The sequence below is a fragment of the Rhinolophus ferrumequinum genome, chromosome 6, assembly GCF_004115265.2.
Source record: "Rhinolophus ferrumequinum isolate MPI-CBG mRhiFer1 chromosome 6, mRhiFer1_v1.p, whole genome shotgun sequence".
NCBI classification, from domain to species: Eukaryota; Metazoa; Chordata; class Mammalia; order Chiroptera; family Rhinolophidae; genus Rhinolophus; species Rhinolophus ferrumequinum.
The window spans coordinates 92642553-92669484 of record NC_046289.1 but is presented as its reverse complement, the minus strand read 5'-3'; the positions used below and the strand labels follow the sequence as shown (position 1 = coordinate 92669484).

General features: G+C 37.3%; 1 protein-coding gene across 1 annotated transcript in view; it reads left to right on the top strand.

The window, feature by feature from the left end:
- Nucleotides 1-26932, top strand: part of MDGA2 (MAM domain containing glycosylphosphatidylinositol anchor 2) — an 806109-nt gene that overhangs the window by 486476 nt on the left and 292701 nt on the right. The window contains exon 4 of the mRNA XM_033109651.1: nt 26653-26849. Within this exon, the coding sequence (XP_032965542.1) occupies nt 26653-26849 (197 nt within the window). The remainder of the gene's footprint in view (nt 1-26652; nt 26850-26932) is intronic.

The following is a 26932-nucleotide window of genomic DNA, read 5'->3' as shown; positions in this document are numbered from 1 at the left end:
ATTGAATTTTGCCTTGAAGGCAGAATGCCTTCCATTAGCTTTAATAACATTTTATTACTTTGCTGTGAAATTCTAGCTTCTTAAATTTAATGTATAAATATAATTTAAGGTGAATTAATTTGAATTGGAGGCAGTTCCTTAAAATTAAAGTCCATTGATAGTTTAATATCAGACTATAAAACTTAGCAAGCACATTTAATATTGTATGTCAACTATACTTCAATAAATATCATACACATTTATTAAACTTATTTCCTTTTATAGAACTCAGTTGCATTATATTCTGACCTATGTAACATAATGTTATTTTTTAAATCCTTTTCAGTAATAATTTTAAATAATATTTTTTCCTCAGTTGTTTAATGAGAAGACATGTAGTTTGGGGAAGAGGTCAAACAAAAGAAAAACAATAGCTTATACCAGTTAGGTGGAATACCCTAATTAAAAGAATATAAAGAGTTATGTATCAATTTGGTAGCATAAGGAGAGGATGAAAAATTATATGGAGTATAGAAGTTATTGAAAATTAAATGGAAATTTAATTATAGTCAAGACGTCAAGCTTTAGAATGAGATTTTCTCCCAGGATAGCATAATGGGTGGACTACAAAACTTCCTTCACGTATGAGGAGCATCCCACGTGCATGTGAATGCGTACACAGCCTGACAATCTCATATTTGGAACATCAGACAGCATGTCCACCTTGCCTTTGTAAGCAGAATCATGGCCCTGATTTCTAGTCCAAAGAAATATTGTGGAATATCCTTAAAAAAGGAAAGAAAAAAAAAAGATTTTCCCCCCCTTGGATGAAACAAACAAATGAAAAAGAAAACTCTATTTTTCTTTCTTAAGGAAGGCCTTGCCTTCTATATCTGATGATGTCACTCGGTGTTAAAAATGAAAGTTTTAAATTTCAGATTTTTTCCTATTGTCTGAAGTCCTGCCAAAAGCTGATTTTTTTGTTGTTGTTGTTTGTTTTCTTGCTAGGAATTACATATAAACTAGTATGGAGAGATACCAACCCATTTTGATTAATCTGTAAATAAGTGGCCATCAATCATTTTAATTGAGAGCTTCTAGTTCTGCAAAAATAATAACTCTGACCAAAATCATTTATTTGAGCCCTGGTGGTCTCAAATCTTAGATTCTTTCATTATTTTCAGTAGTGGAACACCACTTCCTGACTTCATTTTTTTGTACGTTTTGGAAATTTGAATGGAATTCATAGACAACTACACAGCCAATAAAAGACGGGTATGGCATACGGCAGGCAAATGACATAGTGAAGTCACCCCTATGCTGGTCACATTTCTGTGATGTCTATAATATTCTTGCTGAAATTCCCATATTTTCATAGGGATTACTATGTCTCTTTTGCTTAAGAGGCAAGTGGTTGCTATTAGGCTGTGAAAACAAACAAACAAACAAACAAACAAACAAACAAACAAACAAACACTTCTCAGAAATCCTATAAAAGGAAAGCAAACTGACATGGCAGAGAAGGGAAGACACTGTTTCATTAAAGAGATGTGGACCTCATCGCATAGCATCAGGCAAGTTGCAGACGCACAGATCTTACTGGATGTCTAATATATTGCGAACGCTCGGTACAGAGTGGAGAAACAGTAGAGATATTTATATGTAAACAATGCACATGGCTAAATGAAGTGCAGATGTACATTGTGTCTCACTGAAACATGCAATAAAAATAGACACAGTTGTGCTGGGAATGCAGTTAAGTTATTCACCTGGGACATTACAGAGGCAGCAGTCAACCGTCATTCCAAAGCAAGTCCTACCAAGATTCTTAGGTTTTATTGGATTTTGAATATAAATAAAAACAATTGCATTTAGAGTAAAATCCCATTTTGTTTGTACTCTTATATAGCACTTATTTGTTAGGTAGGAAATCTAAACCTTTTTCTAGGATTGATCTTCCCAACTGTGGGGACAGAGCCAGGAGTGTAGTTTCTAGGCTCTTGGCCTCACGTGGAAAGGTGCTGGCTCAGGTAATAAATGGCCATCAACTGTGAATAGATGGCCATCAGCTGTGGCTAGTTGGCCGTCAGCTGTAACCAGTGAACCATTGGCCACTAATATAACTGCCATGGCTACGCTAACAGAAGATGGGGGCTAGCAAGGAGATGGTGGCTGAGCCTGCAAGAGTGGATTGCAGCTAGCAAGTGGGGTTGGGTGTCAGAGAAGTGGACGGAAGGTTGAGGATGGTGTGGCTCCTGTTTCCTGTGTCTCCAACCCAGCTGCCAGCGAGACTATGGTGGTGTGACTCCCCTATCTGTGTCTCCGTGGGTGTTCCTTTTTGGCCTTACCATATCTTGCGTTGTTATGTGGGGAGCGGGAGCTGAGACCCCACAGGTCCCCGTGCACAACACCAAGTATTTCCAGTATCTCCCTGAGATGCTTACATGTATGGTTAGAAGATGTTTTTGTCCCTCTAATCTAATGTTCCAGAACGTATAACTTAATCCGAACACTGCCTAGAGCTTGAAATCCCTCACTTTTGCTATTCTTGTCTCCTTTCTGCTCCTTCTGGCTTCTGCTATTTTGTCTTTTGTGAGAATGTTCACTGCTACTGATTTTCTCCTTTGGCTGAACCTCCATTGCTCTTTTCCCTCACTACTCTTGTCAGAAAATCCTTTCTGCTTTTCATGATCAGCTGGTTCAGAGATGCTTCCTTCAGTGGAGCCTATATAAAGAGAAGACGTGGGTGCAGAGAGAGGTGATGTAACTTGCCTTCAATCGCAGTATTAGTAAAGACCAGAGCACAGATCTTAGTGATTACCCAGTTCTGGTAACCAGCAAGTACAGTTGATTCTTATTCAACTTTAACTAGAATTGGTTTAATCCAGTTACTTTTTATGTGGGTATCAACTTCAGAAATAATAATGGGTGGATTCTCACAAACGCAGCATGCAAGTGGTGACTGGTCAGTCTACATTTGAGAGTATTGCTAGTTTCCCGCACATTTCAGAGAACTAAATCCAGACCACTAGGTAAAGGCAGCTGAAAGAAGAATCCTGTATGCTAGATTGCCTGATATACTCCAGCCAACACAAATTGTCTTGTCTGCCCCTGTTGATTAGTTTTCAAATTAATAATTAGAATGAGGAGCATTTGGTAATCAGCGGGAGGTACAAAGCCATTAGGCATGCACAGGAATCATGTATAAAACGTTCTCTTTGCTTCAGGTGAAGCTTTCATGGACCTGCTTCATATTTTTGCATATGTGTGTGTGTGTGTGTGTGTGTGTGTGTGTGTGTGTATGTATATATATATATATTTTTTTAATAATTATTTGTTTAAGTTTTGTTCCTTCAGGCTTTGTAGTCTTGACCAGGAGGTAGGTTCCTCTCAGTCATGTCTCATTTTGAGGTGTCTTTATTCTATTCTAGTGACCCATTCTTATGCAATGTGTTACTAAAGATGTCTTGCCCAAACCAGAAGTTGCTGATGCTTGTATTATGGATGAGATAACCAATGGTTTTAAAAGAAGGAAAATACTAATCACATTTTCTTTGAGAAGATAGAAAAAAACAAGCTGTGGGGCAGAGTCCCAGAGAGCAATTTCCAGGCCCTCGGCCTTCTGTGAAAAGGTGCTGGCTTGGTTATTAGATGTCCATCAGCTGTAATCAGATGGCCATCCACTGTGGCTGGGTGGCCATCAGCTGTTACCAATTAGCCATTAGACACTAATATAACTGCCGTGGCTACACTGGCGAAGGGGTTGGTTGGTTTGGGTTGGGTTGGGTTGGGTTGGGTTAGGTTGGTTGGTTGGTTGGTTGGTTGGCTGGTTGGTTGACAGAGAAGCAGATGGCGGATTGCAGATTGTGTGGCTCCTATTTCCTGAGTCTCCAACCCAGCTGCCAGTGAGAATATAATGGTATGAATCCTCTATCTATGGCTCTGTGTTCCTTTTTGGCCTCACCATATCCTGCGTTCTTGTGCGGGGAGCGGGAGCTGAGACCCTGCATTACACAAGCAATTAAATATCTAGAAATACATATGTTTGGACTCATGAAATTAGTACTATATGTGTGTTAGTCATTATCTTTCTAAAAGGTTTCTAAGGATGAATGAAAGATTAAAATAGAAAATAGAACTCCATATAAAATTGAACACATTAAAACTTAGAACAGAAGATGTGTATTGACCTACAAAAAAGGAACTATGTTGACACTTAGCCACCAATGTTATTCTTAGTTATGAGATAAAAAATGTATGGTTTTGGTTTTACCCTGCCTATTGATACATAAAGGAGTAGGTTCCGAACAGAAGTTTATTAAGAGGCCAAAAAGCTCGAAGTATCAGGGCCCATGGGTGTAAGAGTAACAGAATGCTACTTTGCATGAGTCTCTGTATATCAACTTTGGCAGAGACCGGAAAGCTGAGGTCAATTTAAAAGTTGCCAAGTACCTCTGGCAAGTGAGTTGCTAGACCAACTATGCCAGCATTGAAGACCCCAAGCCTCAGTTTTATAAGCAACTGAGATTGGGACCTGGGGATGGAAGACAAGGAGTCCTTTGTTAAGAGTGCTTCATTGTCCCTATAGAGGATAAGGGGGTGATGCTTTTTTCTTTCCTCCAGCCAAGTGAGGGGGACTTCAAGAGTTCAGCCCTAAGATCTGCAGGCTTTTTCATGACCAAAACTCAAGGCTTTATTTTTTCTTACCTCCTCCAATCATCTCTACCATCCTGAAAGGGTTACCCCTCTGGCTAGTGAGAGGAGAAGGGAGGAGTCAAAAAGAATAAAGTCTGCAAAGAAAGAAAAAAGGGCTAAGTAAACCCCCACCCCACTTTCCATCTGCTCCCCTCAGACTTTAAGGATATCAAGCTGAATGAGTACAGAGTTGGAGAGAATGGAGAAAGTTGAAATTAGAGAGTTCACAAATTTTTTGTTTTTTAATTATTAAACTGGACATTTTAATTATAGAAATGAGACTGTTTGCATGACTGACTACAGCAAACTGTGAAACCTGAGAAATGTACCCCAAATTTTATCTAATAGGAGGAAAAGAAATAGCCTGTCACAGAGGCTTTAGGGGCCACTGGGAGAAGGAATGCCGTTGCTTTATTGCTACCCCCTATGAAAGACTGCTAATTCAATAAACCATTGGATAAAATAGGAGACTTCAACTCTGGTTGATTTAAACTAACTAAATAGCTAACTAAATAAATAAAACTGAATTTTTACAGACTTGCATTCAGGCTGCAGAATGAAGTTTAGAAAACAGGAAAAAATAAAGCTAAACAACATGGAGGGGCACCCCCCTAATCCTTCCACAGACCAGTGAGGTCAGGGCTGCCACTTTTGCAGCCATGGCACACTGAATTTCCCAACGTGCCCTGCTGTTGCTGTATCAAACACAGGGTGCTGTCATTACCGCAGTTGACCCTTCATTCCAGGAAACTCAGTATTATTGCTGCTACCTCTACTACACGTCACTAGAATTGATCCTTCCTGGTCCCTACTACTTTGCCCAATTCAAAGTTTATGGTGGATGCATCCAATTGGATGAACCTGTGTCATGTGCCCACACTCTTGCTACAAAGGAGGCCAAGAGAGATAGTATCTAGTATTTTCATCCTTTTTGGTGGGAGGTGGGGAATATCCAAAATATAGGGTTTTGGATCCCCACTCCCCACCCCCATACTTGGTGGGAGACAACCATTTACATATTTTTTTCCAACATGATGGATCTTGAGATTATTATGCTAAGTGAGTTTTCAATAGTTTAAAAGGGAAGGGGTAGAGAAAAGAGGGTGAGAGAGGAAGGACGGGGGGAAGGAAAGGAAGGAGGGAAGGAGACAGTTGTCTTAATATAATTCAGAAGCCAAAAAACTATATCACATAAATATGATTTTTACAGGAATAGACAGTCATATAACAAAAGATAAACCAGAAATACATCCTCATACATGTGAGAATTTAATATATGATAAGGTTGGTGTTCGGTTCATTGTGATATGCAATATTAAATGGTGTTGCTGTTAATATATCTCCATGAGAAAGAAAATAAAATTAGACCTCTAAATGACATTCAAAATTCAGTTTTTCATGGAGCAAAGACTTCATGTACAGTCTCAGAGAAAACTAGGAAATAAAACACTGGAAATAAAGTCAGTGCCCATAACAGGGCAATGGTTGAACAAATTATATACAATCATGACCAGCGAAATGGTACAACTATAAAAAACTAGATAAAGGATTAGAGCTTTACTTTGGCAGTATTTCCATGAGCTATTTGTGTGAGAAAAGCAAAATTAAACAAAAAAAGGTATTATATGATTAACTTGTATAGAAAGAGAAACAAAAAGTATTGTGGACGTACCTATGCACACACAGACTTTGTATGTGTATCTTTACATATATGATTATATGAGCCTGAAACAAACCAAAAAAAAACACAAAGACTATCAGGATGTTAACATAGGTTATGTGGGAAGGTAAGAGTATGAAAGATGGGAGTGGAATGGGAAGCAAGTATGAAGAAGAAAAATACTTAAGTTTATAAAATATATAGATATTGTATAAGGTATATAATTATATGTACATGTATATGTACACATTATAACATATTTATACATATATGATATACAGAGGGTGCCAAAATATACATGCATGTTTTAAGAAAGGAAAACTTCTATTAAAATTGTAATACTCAGTATATATCGATAACAAAAGATGAATACAAGTCACGTGTGACTTCTGCAATTGCAAGAGGTGTTCAAAGTGGTTACCATCAGCATCCAGACACTTCTGATTATGGAGAACTACTGCTCGAGCAAAGTTGACCAAAATGTCCACCTATATACATTTTTTGGCCCCCCCGGTATATTATATAGTGTAATAATATTATATATAACATGAGTATAAATATATGTATACACAAATCACCATTGTATGTATGTCTATATATATATATACATATATGTATATATTTGTATATATACATATATATATATATATATATATATATATATATATATATATACACACACACACATATATATAAAGAAATTTTTAAAATGCAGGTCCCAAGTTATCCTCATTTTTCAGGAGTCTCAGAAAATCAGTGAAGAGGATATAAAGAGAAAATCGTGAGACAGTTTTTCTAGGTTGTCTGAAAGTTAAAAAACTATTTCACTAGAATGATGTGCAGAATCATCAAGATAATATTGGCTTAAAAGCTATAAGACATGTGGTAACATGCATTTTTAAAAATTATAAAAGAGGTAACATTCTAATTTGAGTGATGAGTAAGAATGAAATTTCAGACAAGAATGAATCTGAATCTTATAAATAGTTTCACTCTTATAAATGTCCCATTTTGAGAATTTGACTGTAAGTACTAATTTGTCTGTTTTCATTTATAGTTATCAGATAAAATTAGTCATTGCTCAAAAATCATTATGCAGGAAAAGATAGGAAACAATTCTTGTCATCAGCAATTACACAAATTTCTCATTGATGTAGCTAGGAAACCTGCTTTTGTATTGGTATCAGCAGAAAGCACTACAAATTATTGACTTTGATGCTCTGTTTACAATGAAGTGCCTTGTTCTTGATTATTGATATGTCTGAATATGACTTAATTAGTTCTTCTTTTGTATAATTTCAAGATAACTTAATTTTAGTCAGGTTAGTTCCTATTTTCCATTGTTATGAGCATTCATTCCATAGTTATAATAGTAACATTTTTACCATAAAATGAAAAATAATATGCTCAACTAGCTTTAATACATCCAAGTATATTCAGTTGTTATTTTCCTTAAAAAAATAAATTTGGATTTTTACGGAGGAATTTTAAGATTTCTGGAACTTCTCAGAGGGAAAGATGACATCCAGTACAGTATTTAGTGTGTCTTTGCCATCTGGGTTTTCAGATTCATTTGGTTTAATTCAAAGATTAAAGACAGAAAAATTGGACCAAATGGTGGAATAAACCCCTGTGGAAAACATGCTTCTGCTGTGATTATTTTTGAGATTAATTGATTCTTTAACTTGTAACTACTCCCCATGACTTCAGTTAAAGTTAATAACTGATTAACCATAAGCACATAGATTTATTGTGCCAGTGCATGCTGGGTGATGGTTAACTCTTTCATGTCACTAAAGTACTCCAGTTTAAGTGGAGAGTAGATTAAACAAACGCTTCCAGGGTATATTGAACCTTATCTCAAATAGGTCTATCTAATGTATAAGACAGGTAGGTTACATAATTAAAAAAAAATTAAATGCCTTTAATTTGTCAGTTCCTGGTATTTTTTTTCTTTAAAGTTTATTGGGGCGAGAATTGTTAGTAAAGTTACACAGATTTCAGCTGTACAATTCTGTAATATATTATCTATATCTCACATTGTGTGTTCACCACCCAGAGTCACTTCTCTTTCCATCATCATATATTAGACCCCGTTTTCCCTCTTCTAGAGCCCTGCTCTCCTTTCCCTCTTACCCTCTGGTAACCCCTAAACTATTGTTTATGTATATGAGTTTTTGTTCTTTCAGTTGTTTGTCTTGTTCTTTTGTTGTCTTCAGTTTATACACCACATATCAGTGAAATCATATGGCTCTCTACTTTTACTGTCTGACTTATTTCGCTTAGCATGACAATCTCAAGATCCTTCCATGTTGTCGCAACTGGTGCTATTTCATCTTTTCTTACCACCGAATAGTATTCCATTGTGTATATACACCACAACTTCTTTATCCATTCATCTATCGAAGGACATTTTGGTTGTTTCCATGTCTTGGCCACCATAAATAAAGCTGCAATGAACATTGGAGCACACAATGGATAAATGTTTTCAGATATTTTGGGTAGATACCCAGGAAAGGGATTGCTGGGTCATATGGTAATTCTATTCATAATTTTTTGAGGAACCTGCACACTGCCTTCCAGAGTGGCTGCACCAATCTGCATTCCCACCAACAGTGTATGAGAGTTCGTTTTTCTCCATAGGCTCTCGAACACTTGTTACTATTTATCTTGTTGATGATAGCCATTCTAACTGGGGTGAGATGATATATCATTGTGGTTTTTATTTGCATTTCTGTGATCATTAGTGATGTTGAGCATTTTTTCATATGTCTATTTGCCATTCGTATACCCTCTTTGGAGAAATGTATCCTCAGGTCCTCTGCCCATTTTTCAATTCAGTTGTTTGTTTTCTTGTTGTTGAGTTTTATGAGTTCCTCGTATATTTTGGATATTAGCCCCTTATCAGAGGCTCTGTTTGCAAAAATCTTCTCCCATTCGGTTGGTTGCCCTTTATTTTATCGATTGTTTCTTTTGCTGTGTAGAAGCTTTCAAGTTTGATATAGTCCCAGTCATCTATTTTAGCTTTTACTTCCGTTGCCTTTGGAGTCAAATTCATAAAATGCTCTTTGAACCCAAGGTCCATAAGTTTAGTACCCACGTTTTCTTCTATGCAGTTTCTTGTTTCAGGTCTTATGCTTAAGTCTTTGATCCATTTTGAATTAATTTTGGTACATGGTGACAGATAGCAGTCCAGTTTCATTCTTTTGCACGTGGCTTTCCAATTCTGCCAGCACCATTTATTGAAGAGGCTGTCTTTTCTCCATTGTATGTTTTTTGCTTCTTGGTCAAAAATTATCTGTCCATATTTATGTGGGTTTATTTCTGGGTTCTCGATTCTATTCCATTGTTCTATGTGTCTGTTTTTTTGCCAATACCATGCTGTTTTGATTATTGTAGCCCTGTAGTACAAGCTAAAGTCAGGGAATGGGATACCTTCAGCATTGTACTTTTTTCTTAGGATTGCTTTGGCTATTCAGGGTCATTTGTGATTCCATACAAATTTGATAATTTTTTGTTCTATTTCTTTAAAAAATGTCTTTGGCATTTGGGGATTGCATTAAATCTGTATATTGCTTTGGGAAATACGGCCATTTTAACTATGTTGATTCTTCCAATCCATGAGCATGGAATGTCTTTCCATTTCTTTGTGTCTGCAATTTCTTTTAAAAATATCTTATAGTTTTCAGCATATAGGTCTTTCACATCCTTCGTTAAGTTTATTCCTAGGTATTTTATTCTTTTTGTTGCAATTGGAAAAGGAGTTGTTTTTGTTGTTTTTTATTTCTTTTTCTGGGATTTCATTGTTAGTATATAGAAATGCAATGGACTTTTGTACGTTGATTTTGTAGCTGGCAACTTTACTGTATTCGTTGATTGTTTCTAATAGCTTTTTGGTGGAGTATTTAGGGTTTTCCATATATAGCATCATGTCATCTGCAAAGAGTGACCATTCAACTTCTTCATTCTCAATTTGGATGCCTTTTATTTCTTTCTCTTACCTGATTGCTCTGGAGAGGACTATGTTGAAAAGCAGAGGTGATAGTGGATAGCCCTGTCGTGTTCCTGAACGTAGAGCAAAGGACTTCAGTTTTTCACTGTTAATTGTGAGATTAGCTGAGGGTGTGTCATATATAGTCTTTATTATGTTAAGAAATTTTCCTTCTATAACAATTTTATTAAGTGTTTCAATCATAAGTGGATGTTGTATCTTGTCAAACGCTTTTTCCGCATCAATTGATAGATAATGTTTGTCCTTTATTTTGTTTCTGTCATGTATCACATTGATGGATTTACATATGTTGAACCATTCTTGTGCCCCTGGAATGACCCCATTTGGTCATGATGAATAATCTTTTTGATGTATTGTTTCATTCAATTTGCTAGAATTTTGTGTAGGATTTTTGCATCTGTATTCATCAGAGATATTAGTCTGTAGTTTTCTTTTTTGTGTGTTTCCTCACCAAGTTTTGGTATCAAGGTAATGTTGCCCTCATAAAATGAGTTAGGAAGTGTTGTTTCTTCTTCAATTTTTTGGAATAGTTTGAGTAGGACATGTATTGGATCCTCTTTGAAGGTTTGACAGAATTCACTAGTGAAGCCATGTGGTCCCAGACTTTTGCTTTTGGGAAGCTTTTGGATGACCGATTCAATTTCCTTACTGGTGGTTGGTGTATTTGGGTTTTCCAATTCTTCATCATTCAGCCTAGGAAGGCTATATGTTTTTAAGAACTCATCCATTTCTTCTATGTTATTGAATTTGGTGGCATATAGTCCTTCATAGTATTCTTGGATGATCCTTTGTATTTCTGTGGCGTCCGTGATAACTTCCCCTCTTTCCTTTCCAATTTTGTTTTTTAGCATCTTTTCTCTTTTTATCTTATTGAGTCTATCCAAGGGTTTGTCAATTTTAATAATCTTTTCAAAGAACCGTATCTTTGTGTCATTAATTTTTTCTATTGTCTTTTTGTTCTCTATTTCATTTAGCCCTGCTCTGATTTTTATTATTTCCTTTCTTCTGCTGACCTTGGGTTTCATTTGTTCTTATTTTTCTAGTTCTTTAAGATGTAACGTGAGGTTATTTATTTGGGATATTTCTTGTTTCTTGAGATAGACCTGTAATGATATAAATTTTCCTCTTAAAACTGCTTTCACTGCATCTCCAAAATTTTGGTAGGATGTGTTTTCATTCTCATTTGTTTCTATGTATCTTTTGATCTCTCCTTTTATTTCTTCTTTGACCTGGTCATTTAAAAATATGTTGTTTAATCTTCACATATTTGTGGGTTTTCCTGCTTTCCTCTTGCAGTTCATATCCAATTTTGAAGCCTTGTGATCAGAGAATATGCTTGGTCTGATTTTAATCTTCTTAAATTTGCTGAGGGTGATTTTATGTCCCGATATATGGTCTATCCTTGAGAATGTTCCATGTACACTAGAAAAAAATGTATAGTCTGATGTTTTAGGATGAAGTGCTCTAATTATGTCCATTTCATCTAATGTGTCATTTAGGGCTGCTATTTCGTTATTTATTTTCTGTTTGGATGATCTATCCATAGCTGTCAATGATGTATTTAAGTCCCCTACTATAATTGTGTTTTGGTCAATTTCTCTCTTTAGTTCTGTTAGTAGTTGCTTGGTATATTTCTGTGCTCCCTGACTGGAGGCATAAATATTGATGACTGTTATGTCTCCTTGTTGTATAGTCCCCTTTATCATTATGAAATGTCCATCTTTGTCTCTTTGTATTCCTCCTGTTTCACCCTGAAGTCTGTTTCATCTGATATCATTATGGCTACACCTGATTTTCTCTGGATACCATTTGCTTGGAGTGTCAATTTCCACCGTTTCTCTTTGAGTCTATGCTTGTCCATGTAGCTGAGATGTGTCTCTTGGAGATAACATATGGTTGGGTTTAGTTTTTGATCCAATCTGCTACTCTGTGCCTTTTTATTAGTGAGTTCAGTCCATTTACATTTAGGGTGATTATTGATGTGTGAGGATTTCCTGTCATTCTATCTTTAGTTTTCTGGTAAGGCTGTGTCTCCATTGTTTCTATGCCTTTTTTTTGTTGTTGTCTATTATTTCTGTGTGGTGGTATTCTATGATGTTTCCCTCTGTTTCTTCTTTTATTACAGTATATATTTCAGTTCTGGATTTTTTTTTTTTTTGAGTGGTTACCCTTAAGTTTATGTAAAAGAAAGTTTGATATTTAGAGTATTCCATATTCTTCAGTACGCTTACTTTCTCCATTCCCATATTCCGGTTCAGGCCTTTACTTTCCCCCCTTTTATGTTTGATTGCCACAAATTGTTCTTTTTGATGGTGGTCAAATAGCCTCCTTTAGTATTTCTTGTAGTGCAGGTCATGTATTAGAAAATTCCCTCAGCTTCTGTATGTTTGGAAAGGTCTTTATTCCTCCTTCATATCTAAAGGATATCTTTGCTGGATATATTATTCTTGGCTCATAATTTCTATCTTTCAATAGTTTGAATATTTGGTTCTACTCCCTCCTGGCTTGTAGAGTTTCTGCTGAAAAATCTGATTATAATCTAATGGGCTTTCCTTTGTAGGTCACCGTCTTCTTTTCCCTGGCTGCCTTGAGGATTCTTTCTTTGTCGTTGATTTTAGACAGCTTCAATACAATGTGCCTTGGAGAAGGCCTGTTGGGATTGAGGTAATTAGGTGTTCTATTTGCTTCTTGGATTCAAGGATCCAGTTCTGTCCACAAGTTTGGGAAGTTCTCATCAACAATTTGTTTGAATATATTCTCTGTTCCCTTCTCTGTTTCTTCTCCTTCTGGTATGCCCATTATTCTTATATTGCTCTTTCTGATGGAGTCAGAAAGTTCTTGTAGAGTTCCTTCATTTCTTTTAAGTCTCAAGTCTTTTTCTTCTTCCATCCGTGTCATTTATAGGTTTCTATCTTCGATGTCACTGATTCTTTCCTCCATCTGGTCAATGCTACTACCTTAGCTGGCTATTTCATTCTTAATTTCTTCTACTGAGTTCTTAATCTCCAGAAATTCTATTTGGTTCTTTTTTAAAATTTCGATCTCTTTCGTAAAATGCTCATGTTTTTCTTTGATTGTGTTTCTGAGTTCATTAATATGCCTTTCTGTGTTTTCTTGCATCTCGTTGAGTTTTTTCAGAACAACAATCTTGAATTCTCTGTCATTTAAGTCACATATTTCCATATCTTTAAGTTCCTTCCCTGGGGACTTTTCACTTTCTTTCTGAGCTGTCTTGTTGCCTTGGTTATTCATGGCAATTACTGATTTATTATTTCTCTTCCTAGACATCTACAGGAGTGGCTTCTGCAACAGGTTGATAGAAAGAGGTCTTTCTTTTGTTTTCCAGTACTTGTTGGTAGAATGTTTTATTTTCTCTCTGACTGCAGACTTTTTTCTCTCTCTCACACAGTAGTGCTATGTTTTCTCTGCACTATTCCTTTTCACACAATGGGGGGATTCCCAGGGAGATGGGCTTCTCTGTTAATAGTTTGCCTGGGTCACAGGGCGCAGTGTCCATGTGGGTATGCGGAAAGCTTTTGAAGTTCCAAAGCTCTTCCTGCACGAGATTCAGAGCCCATATGTTTCAGCAGTTCTGTTTACTCCTGCAGGGATCCGCCCAGACAGGTGGGGTCAGGGGCGGGGTGAGTTGTGAGAGGTGGCCCAGAGCAATGGCGACGACCACCACCACAGCCGGTCCTGCTTCCACAGCTCCCTCCCCTTTTCCAGAATGTGAATCTGTGTCTGCGGTCCACAGTACTCAGAACAGCAAATATTCTGTTCTTTTAATCTGACACTGCTACTGTTCTGCTTCTGGCACGGGGCAGGTGGGGGCAGGCTGAGCTCTGGAAGGGTAGGGAGGGGGTGGCTAGTCTCAGTGCCTAAGGCTTCCATTCTCTGCTCAGCAGTGAGGGCTTAAACCACCGTTTTCAGCCTTCTTCCCTCAGTCTTTTCTCTGAGGTCTCTGCCGTGAGCGTTGGGGTCAGCCATGTTATATGCTGTCCCCTCAGCCCTGTGGGCCATAAATGGAGCCCTAGCTATTCAAGTTCTTCCCTCTCCAGCAACTGCGGTAGCTCCAGGATGCAGCGAGCTTGGAGCACTGAGCTAGGTCTGCGTCCTGCGCTGGAGCGTCTCCGTCTCTGCACTTCTCCCTTCCCTCCTCCCCTGCTCATGTGATTCGCCCACCTTTAGGTGAATTCAGTAGTGGGCCTCTTTGTCTAGCCTTTCTGCTGTGCAGGAAGTCCTTTGTGGAGTTATAGTTGTTCCATTTGTTGTAAATTCCAGGGGAGATTTACAGAGGCTCACCTCACGCTGCCATTTTGATGATGTCATAATTTAGTAATTCAAATTAACTAATATATCTAATATACTCCAATTTGTTTGTTGAGTTTTAGAGAAGTTAGTGCAATCTTTAGATTAATGTGTATATGACTACATAATGCCTCTTCATGCCATTAAACTGACATTCATCAGACCTTTTGTAGCCTCCATGCTAGCAATTTCTCCTAACATCATTAGCGACATAACATCAATTCTATTCAATAAAAAAGAAATCTCTTATAACAGAGCTGTAATAGAGATATTCAATATCTCTATAATTGACCAAGTTACTATATTAGTTTCCCAGGGCAGCTGTAAAAAAGTGTCATCAACTGGATGGCTTAAGACAATAAAAATTTATTGTTTCACAGTTCTGGAAGCTGGAAGTCCAAAATCACAAGGCTGACAGGGAAAGGCTCTCTCTGAAATGTGTAAGAGAATGCTTTTTTGCCTCTTCGTAGTTTCTGGTGCTTCGCTGGAAATCTTTGGCATTTCTTGGTTTGCAGTTGCGTTAGCTCAAATCTCTGACTTTGTATCTAATCTCTGTCTTCCACATGGTATTTTCCTGTGTCTCAGTATCTTCACATGGTCATCTGATAAGGACACTAGTCACTTTGGTGTCCATTCTACTCCAATATGACCTCATCTTAACTAATTACATCTCCAACAACTCCATGTTAGGATGTCAATGTATGGGGCACAATTCAACCCATAACAGTTACCAAATTAGTTTTTTTGAAATGTGTTATAAAATTTGTTTAAACCTAATTCTTCAGCTAGTTGCGATGAACCATGCTATAGTTTACATATATATTCCCACTGCCCTCCGGCTTCTATCTTCCATTCTGACAATCAAACTGTCACTCCTTTGAAGGTATTTTTTTCCTCTTCTGGATACTTTTAGAGATTTTTCTTTCTATCTTATCTTTTTTACAGTTTCATGATATACTTCTAAGGGTAGAATTTTTCTGATTTTTGGCTGAGAGTCACTGGGTTTCATGAAATGTGATTAGGTGTCTTTTCATAGATTCAGTTCTTTCCCCTTTCCTGGAATTCCTGTTAGGCATATGTCAGATCTTCAAACTCCTTCATCCAAATTCCTAACTTCTCAAAATTGGACCTATTTCTTTGTCCTTCTGTGTTGCATTCTTGATAATTTATTTTGATCAATCCTTGAGTTTCTTAATTCTCTCTTTAGCATTTTCTGATCTTTATATCATTAAATAGAGGTTTTTAAATTTTAATTTCAGTTCATAATGTTATAGTTTTGATTATATTTTCTTTTCTGGAAATTGTATAAGATTCTTTAAAATCTGATCATTTTCAGTGTTTCCAAATTCCTATAAATGTTCAAAAACATACATTTTATATCTTTAGATATAGTGAACATTTTCGTTATAGTTATCTGATAATATTTATTTCTAACGTACCTAAAAATTTTGGGCCATAAATGGAGCCCTAGCAGTCCAAGTTCTTCCTCTCCTGCAGCTGCGGTAGTTCCCGGATGCAGCAAGCTCGGAGCACTGAGCTAGGTCTGAGTCCTGCGTGGCTCCATCTCCGCACTTCTCCCTTCCCTCCGCCCCCGCTTACGCGATTCACCCACCTTTAGGTGAATTCAGTAGTGGGCCTCTTCCTCTTGCCTGTCTGCTGTGCAGGGAGTCCTTTGTGGAGTTATAATTTTTCGATTAGTTGTGAATTCCAGGGGAGATTTACAGAGGCTCACCTCACGCTGCCATTTTGATGACGTCTCTATTTCCATACTTTAAGTTCACTTTCTGGAGACTTTTCTTTCTGAGCTGTCTTATTGCCTTGGTTGTTCATGGCAATTAATGATTCCTTATTTCTCTTCCTAGACATCTACAAGAGTGGGTTCTGCAACGGGTTGATAGAAAGAGGTCTTTCTTTTGTTTTCCAGTAGGTGTTGGTGGAATATCTTATTTTCTCTCCTACCACAGCCTTTTATTCTCTCTTACACTATAGTGCTATGTTTTCTCTGCACTATTCTGGCTTCTCACACAATGGGAGGATTCCTGGGAAGGCGGGCTTCTCCTCTGTGAACAGTTCTCTAGGGTCATACAGCCCCCCTAAGGGGATGTGGAGAGCTTCTGAAGTTCCAAAGGTCTTCCTGCACCATATTCAGAGCCCGTGTGTTTCAGGAGCTCTGTTTACTCCTGCAGCGATCCACCCAGATAGGTGGGGACAGGGGCGGGATGGGTTGTGAGAGGTGGCCCAGAGCAGTGGCGATGACCACCACCACAGCCAGTCTTGCTTCCATAGGTCCCTCCCCTTTGCTGGAACTAGTTGGGCCGCAAGTCCATGTCTGCAGACCACAGTTCTCAGAACTGCAAATATTCTATTCTTTTGATCTGACACTGCTACTGTTTTGCTTCTAGCACTGGACAGGTGGGTGCGGGGCCAGCTCTGGGAGGGTAAGGAGCGGCTAGTCTCAATGCCTAAAGCTTCTGTTCTCTGCTCGGCAGTGGGGACTTAAACCACCATTTTCAGCCTTCTTCCCTCCGTCTTTCCTCTGAGGTCTCTGCCGTGAGTGTTGGGTTCAGCCGTGTTATATGCAGTCTCCTCAGCCCTGTGGATCATAGCGGAGCCCTAGCAGTCAGTGTTCTTCCCTCTCTCGTAGCTGTGGTAGCTCTGGAATGCAATGAGCTCAGAGCACCGAGCTAGGTCTGTGTCCTGCACCCATGCATTCCCATCTCTGCACTTCTCCCTTCCCTCCTCCCCTGCTCATGAAATTTGTTCACCTTTAGATGATGTCAGTAATGCTCCTCTTAGTCTTGGCTATCTGCGGCATAGGGAGTCCTTTGAGGAGTTATAGCTGTTCAATTTGTTGTAAATTCCAGGGGAAATTTCAAGAGGCTCACCTCACGCCACCATTTTTATGACATCACTCTGAGTTTGACTTATTTTTAATAAGTCAAAGTTACCAGAAAATTATTTCAATTATGAAAGGGTGGCTGTTGCTTTTGTGGGAGAAAAAGTGATTTTTCTTGAATTATCATTATGGTATGTGTGGGTAGCTTTGCTGAAAATTGGCATTGATCGTGTTTGTTACAGATTAGTCTTCCTTTACATTAATTCATTAGCTCATTATTGAGTGCTTCTGTCCATTATATTTGGTCCTAGGGATACAAACATGACTAAAATATGGATATTATGTAGATAGGGATATATTTTATAGAAAACCATATTAGTTATGTTATTAAAATATTTAAAACAAATATTCACATATAATAATGTAGTCTATGATTTATATTATTTTATAAATGTGAAGAATTTTGACTTCTGTTAAAAGATTAAAATCATGTTTTGCATTTGTCAATTAATATCATCTCCAGGTATTTGAATTACACACACTTTTCCTATAAAGTTAAAAGGAATTTATTTTAAAGAGAAAAACAAATGCAGATAAAATATCAGCAATAACAGAAAATAGTCCAATGTGGTTTTGTAATATTATCAAAGTCATTTAGTATGAAATTTTACTATTGAATAAATATATGGAGAAATCTTATGCTCCCTGAATATAGATAAAGACTGCAGAAAATTACAAATGGTAACCTCAAGGTGCTGGGATAAAACTGCATTGCAGGTACTCTGTCTAAATCCAGGGAGTTTTGGAAGATGTTGATTCTCAGTAAATCCCTCTCATGAAATTGTCCTCAGCTGGAATGAGCCACCTAACCCAAGGTCAAGCCTTTTCACCAGGGAAACCCCAATCCATTGGCTGGTCAGTGTTTTTTTTTTTTTGTGGAACAACTCTGCAGGTCAACTCTGAGAGACCATCTCAACTCTAGAGCTTCTTCTGGGTCATCTGGAAATTTTGTGGTGATGCATCACATTTTAACTCCCCCCACTGCCTAATCCTACTTTTTTTTTTGCACACCTCGCCAAGAATTGATCCTGAGGGCACTCTCCAATAAATTTCCTACATGCATGTCTTCATCAAGGAATCAGTCTAGATATTCTGAGGAAGTAGACTCTAAAATAGAATGTTAGAGATGGATCACACATTAGCCCACTAACAGGCAGGCAATAAAACTCCATTGCTGGTGATGGGTGGACCACTGATTTCCCCTGAATGCTATAGTAGTGAAATAGTTAAAACCTTCACTGATGGTTAACAGAGATAGGTACCAATGTAAGGGAATGCACTGTGAATTCAATATCTTAGGCTTTTGAGGAATTCAAGGGAAAGTAATAATTATAAGGACAATGCAATCGGTTTCTGCTGAGGTCTTTTCATACAGTGAGAAAAAGGATGAAAGGATGAATGATTCATCATGAGTGGAAGGTAATGGTGTAAGAATAAAAAGTCTTCTTTAGCAGAATGTAGACGTGTATTTTTTTTTTTTTTTTTTTTTTTAGTCAGAGGCCATAAAAACTGATAATAAGGCTTAGGACTTCTTTCTCTGAAAAGAAGCAGAGCTTCAGAGAAGCCTGAATCCTGAATCCTGAAACCAGCTTCTGAACTCTGGTTGGGAACAAGTGGAACTCTGACTTGGGTTGGGGGAGTACATCTGGGTTTATGATCTCAGAAACCCTAGATCTTTCTAAATCTTCTGGGCTTAAAGAAGAGGCCCATTCCTCCCAATTGGAGGCTATCACTTCCATCTCACTTAAAAATGATGCAGAACATTTTTCCTTTCAAGTTAATATATATACCCTCACTTCCATTTCATGCCTCCATATATATATATAAATATATATATATATATATATATATATATATATATATATATATATATATATATATATGGATATTCTATATATAATATTCAATATAATATATATATATATTCTTTGGATGTCATTAATTGGACATGGAAATGCTGCATCTCTAAGGGAAGAAAGGCACTATGCTTCTAATAAGCTGCAGACCTAGTCAATATTTACTGGCAGGAGTGATAGTATGTATGGAGTTGGATTCTGAGGCTGCTGGATCGAGTGGGATAAAGAATAAAATTGAATAAGATTGGGTATGGCGAGTCAGATCAGATGGGGATGAAGAATGAGTGTTTATTGATACAGAAGCATCATCCCATTATGCAAGATTTAGCATATTGGCAAGGATAGCAGGAAACAGTTCCTGCTACTAGGGTAGCTCTCGGAAGCTTTAGAAAGTAGTGGTTCCCATTAAAAGATGCATAAATGCAGAACTGCCTTGCAGACAGTAGAAAAAGGGATCAAAAGACTAAAAAATGTGAGCATTCTAAAGTGAATATACCACTTAGGGTATAGAAAAATCATCAGTTCAGCATATTCTGTGTAAAGGCTTGGAGGACACCCCTACAGAATGTGCTGATGCCTGAGATACAAGTGTCATTGAGAAGTTAAGGGGGAGGAGTGTCTCTGTAGGCAAATACTGATGGCAAGGGAAGCTGTTACAGAATTGGGCTCCCCGATAGCAATAGGGATGCCAGGATCTGAAAATAATAGAGGCTAAGTGGCAGGACTTAGTTGATTATTTTAATGAACAACTGTTTTCAAATCCATCCAGGGCTCTAGACTCACAAAGAGCTACGGAGATGGTTAATAGAACATAGCATTTCTTGGGGCAAAATAAGTGGACAGTAAGCAAGAATATTACCTAATCTACACAATTAAAGAAATCAGATGGATGAGTAAGAGGCTGCATGTAGTCACATAATAAAAATGCATGACTCCTTGCCCACTTTCTAAACCTAAGGTAATTTTGAGATTTTGAATTTTTTGACTGAAGGGAAAACAGAAAGTACCCTGCAACACCATAGCAAGTATAAATAGTAGTGATTCTCCCAATTCTTTTTCCAAAGAACCTATACAAATGAGATCATGTTGATCGGTTCAGATGAACAAGACGTGGCAAGTACACTGGCTATCTGGTAAGACACCCAATCCAGATGATTGGAACAAGCCTATGAAGAGTCAGGGACGCACATTCTTAGTAACATTTTAGAGATCCAGTGGTCTAGAGCTTGCCAGGACATCCCCGCCAAAGTGAAGCACAAAGGATTGCATCTCACAGTTTCCATCCTTCAGAAGTAAACTCAGCGCCTGCTATGTCTCTTTGTGTTTTGGATCCTGTTCCACACTTGGAAATACCATTCCAATCCATTTGTCACATTCTTTGAAAGACTATCAGCTTCAGTTGGGTCTCAGAGTAGGACGGGGTTCTGTAGTAGGCCCACGTTGTGCTGTAAGTGGCGCTGGTGCTTAAGTCACACAGCCCAGGAGAATCTATGACATTAGATATATCAGTGCTGGAAACAATACTGTGTAGTTTACAGCAATCCCTACAGGACAAACACGGAGTAAATTTTTAGGATTATAAGTAAGAACATGCCTTCTTCAGTCAAGAATTAAACACCTTTCATAAAATAACTCCTTGTGTGTTGCTGGGCATTGGTAAAGACAGGGTGCCTAAATATGTAACATCTAATGATGATATGGTTTGAACTGCCAATGAGGAGTTAGATTTTGTCATTCTATCAACACCCGATCATGATGTAGGGCAGACTCATCAATCGATCATCTTTAGATGGAAGTGGTACAGCCAGGATGAGCGATGGTCAAAGCCAAAGAGATCGAGTAAGCTGTACACACCGGTGCCCAAACCCCGATGACATGTATCAGTGTTTTACCAGTGCTTCTTTCTCAGTTCATACTGGCCACAAACAGGGTCACTTATGAGCTGATAGTGGAGAAAATAGCCTAAGCTTCTTTCTTGATGGGTCAGCTCAGAATATGTACACAAGTCAACAATGGGACTGCTACTTCACAACCTACTCTAAGATGTCCCTGATAGACAAGAATAAGGGAAAATCTCAGTAGGCAGAATTTTGGTGGTATACTTGGTCAACCGCTTTGTCTGGAAAGAACCGATCTTTTAAGTATTTTGATGGACCTATGAGAGTGAAATAAACCTGATAATATTTCTATTGTATACTAATGATCACCAAAAAGTATCCATGGCATCCCTTGCCATCACAAAAGAATGAAGTAGATAGAGTAATACAGACAGTTGATATCAACCAGCTTCTGTCATTTGTCACCCTTAGCACAACGGGCTCATGAAAAAAACAGTCACAATGGTAAGGATGGAAGCTATGCATAAGCTTGAAACATGGGTTATCATCCATAAAGTTTGATTTATCCACTGCCACTACTGAATATTTCACCCGGCAACAACAGAGACCAACACTTGACTCTTGAAAAGGCACCATCCTTCAAGAATACCAACTAATTCCTTGGTAGCAAGTTGTTACATTAGACTTTTTTTTTTTTTTTTTTTTTTTTTTTACTTTGAAAGTGACTATGCACAGTTTTCAGTAAACTTGACATGTATTCTTGGTGTGCATGTTTCTGCTGACCTCTGCCAGCAGCAGCCCTACCCAAAGGCTTTTAGAACGCTTTATTCTTAACACAGGTTCATACTTAACCTCTCATGGGACGAGAGCACATTTTACAGTAGTGAAGATGTAGCAATGAAAACATTGCCATGGGATTGTCTGGTCACATTATATTCTACACCGCCTCAATATGCCAACGTACGAGAGTGACAGAATGGTCTTTGGAAGGGGCAGCTGAGTCTTAGAGAGATCATATCTGATAAGGAAGGAATGATATCCTCCAAGACGCAATATACATCCAAAATCAATGACCTTTATTACATGGAGCTTTTTCCCCCTGCGGAATACATAGGTTCAGGAATCAAGGAGTGACCCTACTTACTACCATCACATTCAATGACTCACTTGGGGAATCTATATTTCCCTTCCTGAAACTCTGGTCTTTGCCAGTTTAGAAGTCCTAGTTATCATAAAAGGAAAAAAAAAAATTATTAAGTGACACAGCAAGAGTCCCATTAATCTTTCAGCCATGGCTGCTACTCAGTTACATTAGGCTTTCTGTGTCAGGAAATAGTGGATAAAAGGAGTCGCCATCCTGGCAGTAGTGACCGGCCCATTGATCAGCTGGAGGTAGGACTGTTTTACGCAGTGAGGCAGTAAAGAATATGGTTGATACCCAGTTGACCCACTGAATCATTTCTTAGTATTCTGCCATCCAATTATGCTGTTAAACAGATAAGTGCATCAGTCATGGCTTCAGAAGGGCATGATAACCAGGGGCTCAAAATCCTCAGTGACAAAGATCTGATAACCTCACTAGGTAAGCTACTTATACCACAAGATACACTAACTCAGGACGAGAGCATTCTAGACTGGTAATAGTAGAAGGAGGGTGATGAATATCATTCCACCATAGCTCCTTTTGAAAGCTTCCCCAGGAAGGTGACTAACCAGAATCCCCTGTAGCTATTTCCAGAAAGAGTGAATTTCCATGCCTAGCAATTGGATCTGCATGGATGCTGTGGTGCACTAGCCAGATCCCTTCCTCAGGACTGAAGGACTCATGCCTCCAACTGATGAGAGTTTCAGCAGCAGATGGCTAACAGCAAAATCCTTCTCTAGAAATTGCCCTAAGCCAAACAGAGCTGCCCCTCTACAGGTCATGTACTCTGGTGGGGAGCAGCACACCTACTAGCACTCAGTTATTTTAGGCTTTCTGTGTCAGGAAATAATAGGCATTGGTTGATGAAGGAAGGCTTGTAAGGAAGGCTTAGCTCTATTGCCTTAGGGCAAGACAGCTCGAGGGGATATCACAAATCTGAAGCTTCTCTAAAGCCCCTGAGATCTTTGTCGCAATGGCACTGTAGTTCAGTTCTCCTCCTGAACAACCTACTTCCTTCAATTACCCCACGTATTGATCTAGAAGTTACTTTCCAGTATAAGTATACCTTGTTCTAGTGTGCTTCACTTTACTGTAATTGTTTTGGGGCACCGGAAACATGCCCATATAAGATGGGAAACATAATCAGTAAATGTGTGTGTTAATGACTGGTCCATCGACCTGCCATTCCCCTGTCTCTCTCTCTTTCCTCGGGCATCCCTGTTCTCCAAGACCCGGAAATATTGAAATTAGACCAATTAATAACCCTATAATAGCTTCTAAGAGTTCAGGTGAGAGGAAGAGTCACAAGTAACCTGACTGAAGGCAAATATACATATTCAGTATACATTCAGTAATACATACGGTATGTATTAAATATGCATTTTAAGTGATATATATATGTATATTGTTTAAACTTTATATCATATGTATATATGTACAGAAATATCACTTAAAAAGTATTTTATAGCCATGGCATATTTGTCTAAAATAAATCTTGTTTTGGCCTTTTTTTAAATCTAAAAAAAAAATTAAAAAAAGTTTTTATAAAGTTTTATAAAGTAGAAATTTTTTAATATGAGTGAATCCAACAGATAATTCTGCTAATACAATGTTCAGTGAAACACTGACTGTCACAGGATTAGATTCTCAGAAGGCCAGTAACCCAAAACTCATCTAGTTCAGATAAGAGCATGTTTAAACAATTGTTCAGGTTTGATCTATTCCCAACGGAGCCTACTGATACCACCACCTAACATGGAAAGGGCTGAGGATACATTAATAAACGAGTGTTGGAAAGAACAATATTTTTAACTATGTGGAACCCAAGGAGAGTGACTATTGTTACACTATTTACCATCCAGATCTGTTTTGTTCCTAAACTTTCTGAATTCAGAATTTGGTTTTTACAACATAACAAAGCCCATATTTCTAAAACTGAGATTATGACTAAAAGAAATTGTTTTGTACAAGACAAAAATTGTCTACAATTTGATCACACCATAAATTGTTTACCTTTTTTTTTCAAGTCACTAAGGCTGAATTCAGCTAATCAGTCTCCTGTAGGATTTGACTTATATGTGAAGGAATAATCAGCAAATAAGCTAATATTTGATATAGTTTTTAAAACTTTAAGCATTTCATGATAATGATTCCAGTATCCCCAAGTACTCCAACTTGTTAAAACCAAACAGCATATTTGGATATCGCTGCACAGCTAATAGAGTGAATTTAAACTGAAGTTCCTAAACTTTATGGAAAATAAGCGGTTGTTCTGTAAATTTATACTACTAAAATGAGAGGCCTTTGCTGTAGCCGTGAAAAGATTCTAATATTGGGGGAAAAAATCCTGAGAATGTTGCAAAACTAGAAATCTTAGTAGGGCTGTCAAACAATTTACATTAGGATAAAAAGGTTTTTTTTGTTTGTTTGTTTAAGTGGGGGGAAGTTTGGGATTCTGCGCTTTGCTCTGATTCCTTAGGACAGCTATTACTTTAGTACTTTTAATGACTTTTAATTATTTTAACATATCATAAAGAGTCTTTTCTAAGGAACAATTTCTTTTAAATATTCAGGGTAGCATATGCTCACACACCTCACTATTCTTATGTTATATAAATATGATATCTATTTTCAGGCTCCCCATAAAAGTGTTTGTCATGTACAAATATTTGATAGCCTGGAACAAACGGGGAAAGTGACATTTTTTTATCTATGTAAAATGAAATTTGACTGCATTATGAATTGGTAAGATAAGATAACAACATAGAATTCATGGGAATCTAAATGAAATCTTAATAATAATACTAATACTGCTACTACTAAAAATAATGACTCATTTTTATTGATCATTTACTATGTGCAAGACTTTATGGACTATCTCATTTACTCCTCGAATAGCCCTATTAATATGATACTATTATTATTCCCTGTTTATTAATAAGGCAATTTAAAACCCCAAAGTTTAAGTTACCTTTTAGAGTTAAAAAGCTAAAGGAATAAAAACTCAGTGAAGTTAACATTTAGATATAGCAAAATGTTGGCATCACTCTTAATAAGTATATACTAAGTTTATACTAGCACATGGAACCAAGAGCTTATTTTCCCCCATATTTTAAAATTGAGATATAATTGACATATAACATTATATTAGTTTCAGGTGTACAACATTTGTGTGTGTTGTGAAATGATCACAGTCAGTCTAGTTGACATCCATCACAACACCGTTATTTTTTTTCTTGTGATAAGAACTTTTAAGATTTATGCTCTTAGCAACTTTTAAATATATAATACAGTTATTATTTTAAAGCAAGTATACTTCTTAATTTATTTTTCTCTTAAGGGAAGGACCTGGGATATGTTAGATCAGGTAACATATCCCATCTATGGCAGACTGTGCAGCCTATGAGCCAAATCTGATTGTGGCACCTGCATTTGTGAATAAAGTTTTGTTGGAACTCAGCAACACTCATTGTTCATTCATTTACCTGTTGTCTCTGTCTTCTTTCCCCTATAACTGTAGTGTTGAGTAGTTGAGACAAAGATTATATGACCCACAAATCCCCAAGATATTTATGAATTGGTTTTCCCAGAAAATGTTTGCCAAACCCTGTGGTATATATCCCTTATTTACAATGCATATAAAATGGCAAAAATTTAAACCCAATCACTAACAGAAATATTAATGCCTTTTAATGGTACCTTCTATTACCACATTTCAAATATGATCTGAGATATAAAATCTGAGATTAAGGAAACGTTTAACCCAAAACAGGTCATTTTTTTTACTATAAAGACTATAATAACTTGTAAACATAATTGCTTGATTCTTTTTAATATTATCAGTTATAAATAATTGGAAAAAGAAGTATTTTAATGGAAATAGTCAATTGAGCTGCTTGATGTATATTTCTCTGTCACTGTAGCTCATTGTTTTGGCTAATCTCTTGATTTTGAGGATTGTGAATTCTGATCTCTCTCTTGGAGTTCTGTGTTATGTGGCTGTTGGTAAAGTTTTGTAAATATGCAAGGTCATTTGCACAATCTCAATGGATAGAAATCTTAAGAAATAAATATTACTTTTCTTTACTTCCTATCATTGGAAATCTCTCTGCAAATGAGTTCAATAACCGCAATGACAAAAAAATGATTCTAGTGATAAACAATAAAATCAATTAAGAAAGTGCATCTTCAGTTAGGTTTTATATGTTCAATATTCTAAAAGCCATGTAACTCATTGTCACTTGGTTGTTTTTATTTTTTCTAGATTTGGATGATCCAGTAGTAACTGTTCATCAAAGTATAGGTGAAGCTAAAGAACAATTTTACTATGAGAGAACAGTATTCCTCAGGTGTGTTGCCAATTCCAATCCACCTGTTCGGTACAGCTGGAGACGTGGCCAGGAGGTGTTACTACAAGGATCTGATAAAGGAGTTGAGATTTATGAACCCTTCTTTACCCAGGTAGGAATGAAGGTACAGTATTTCCACGCTGCTAGGATACTTCCCTAATTCAAACAGAAGGCAATATTGCATCTATTTAAACC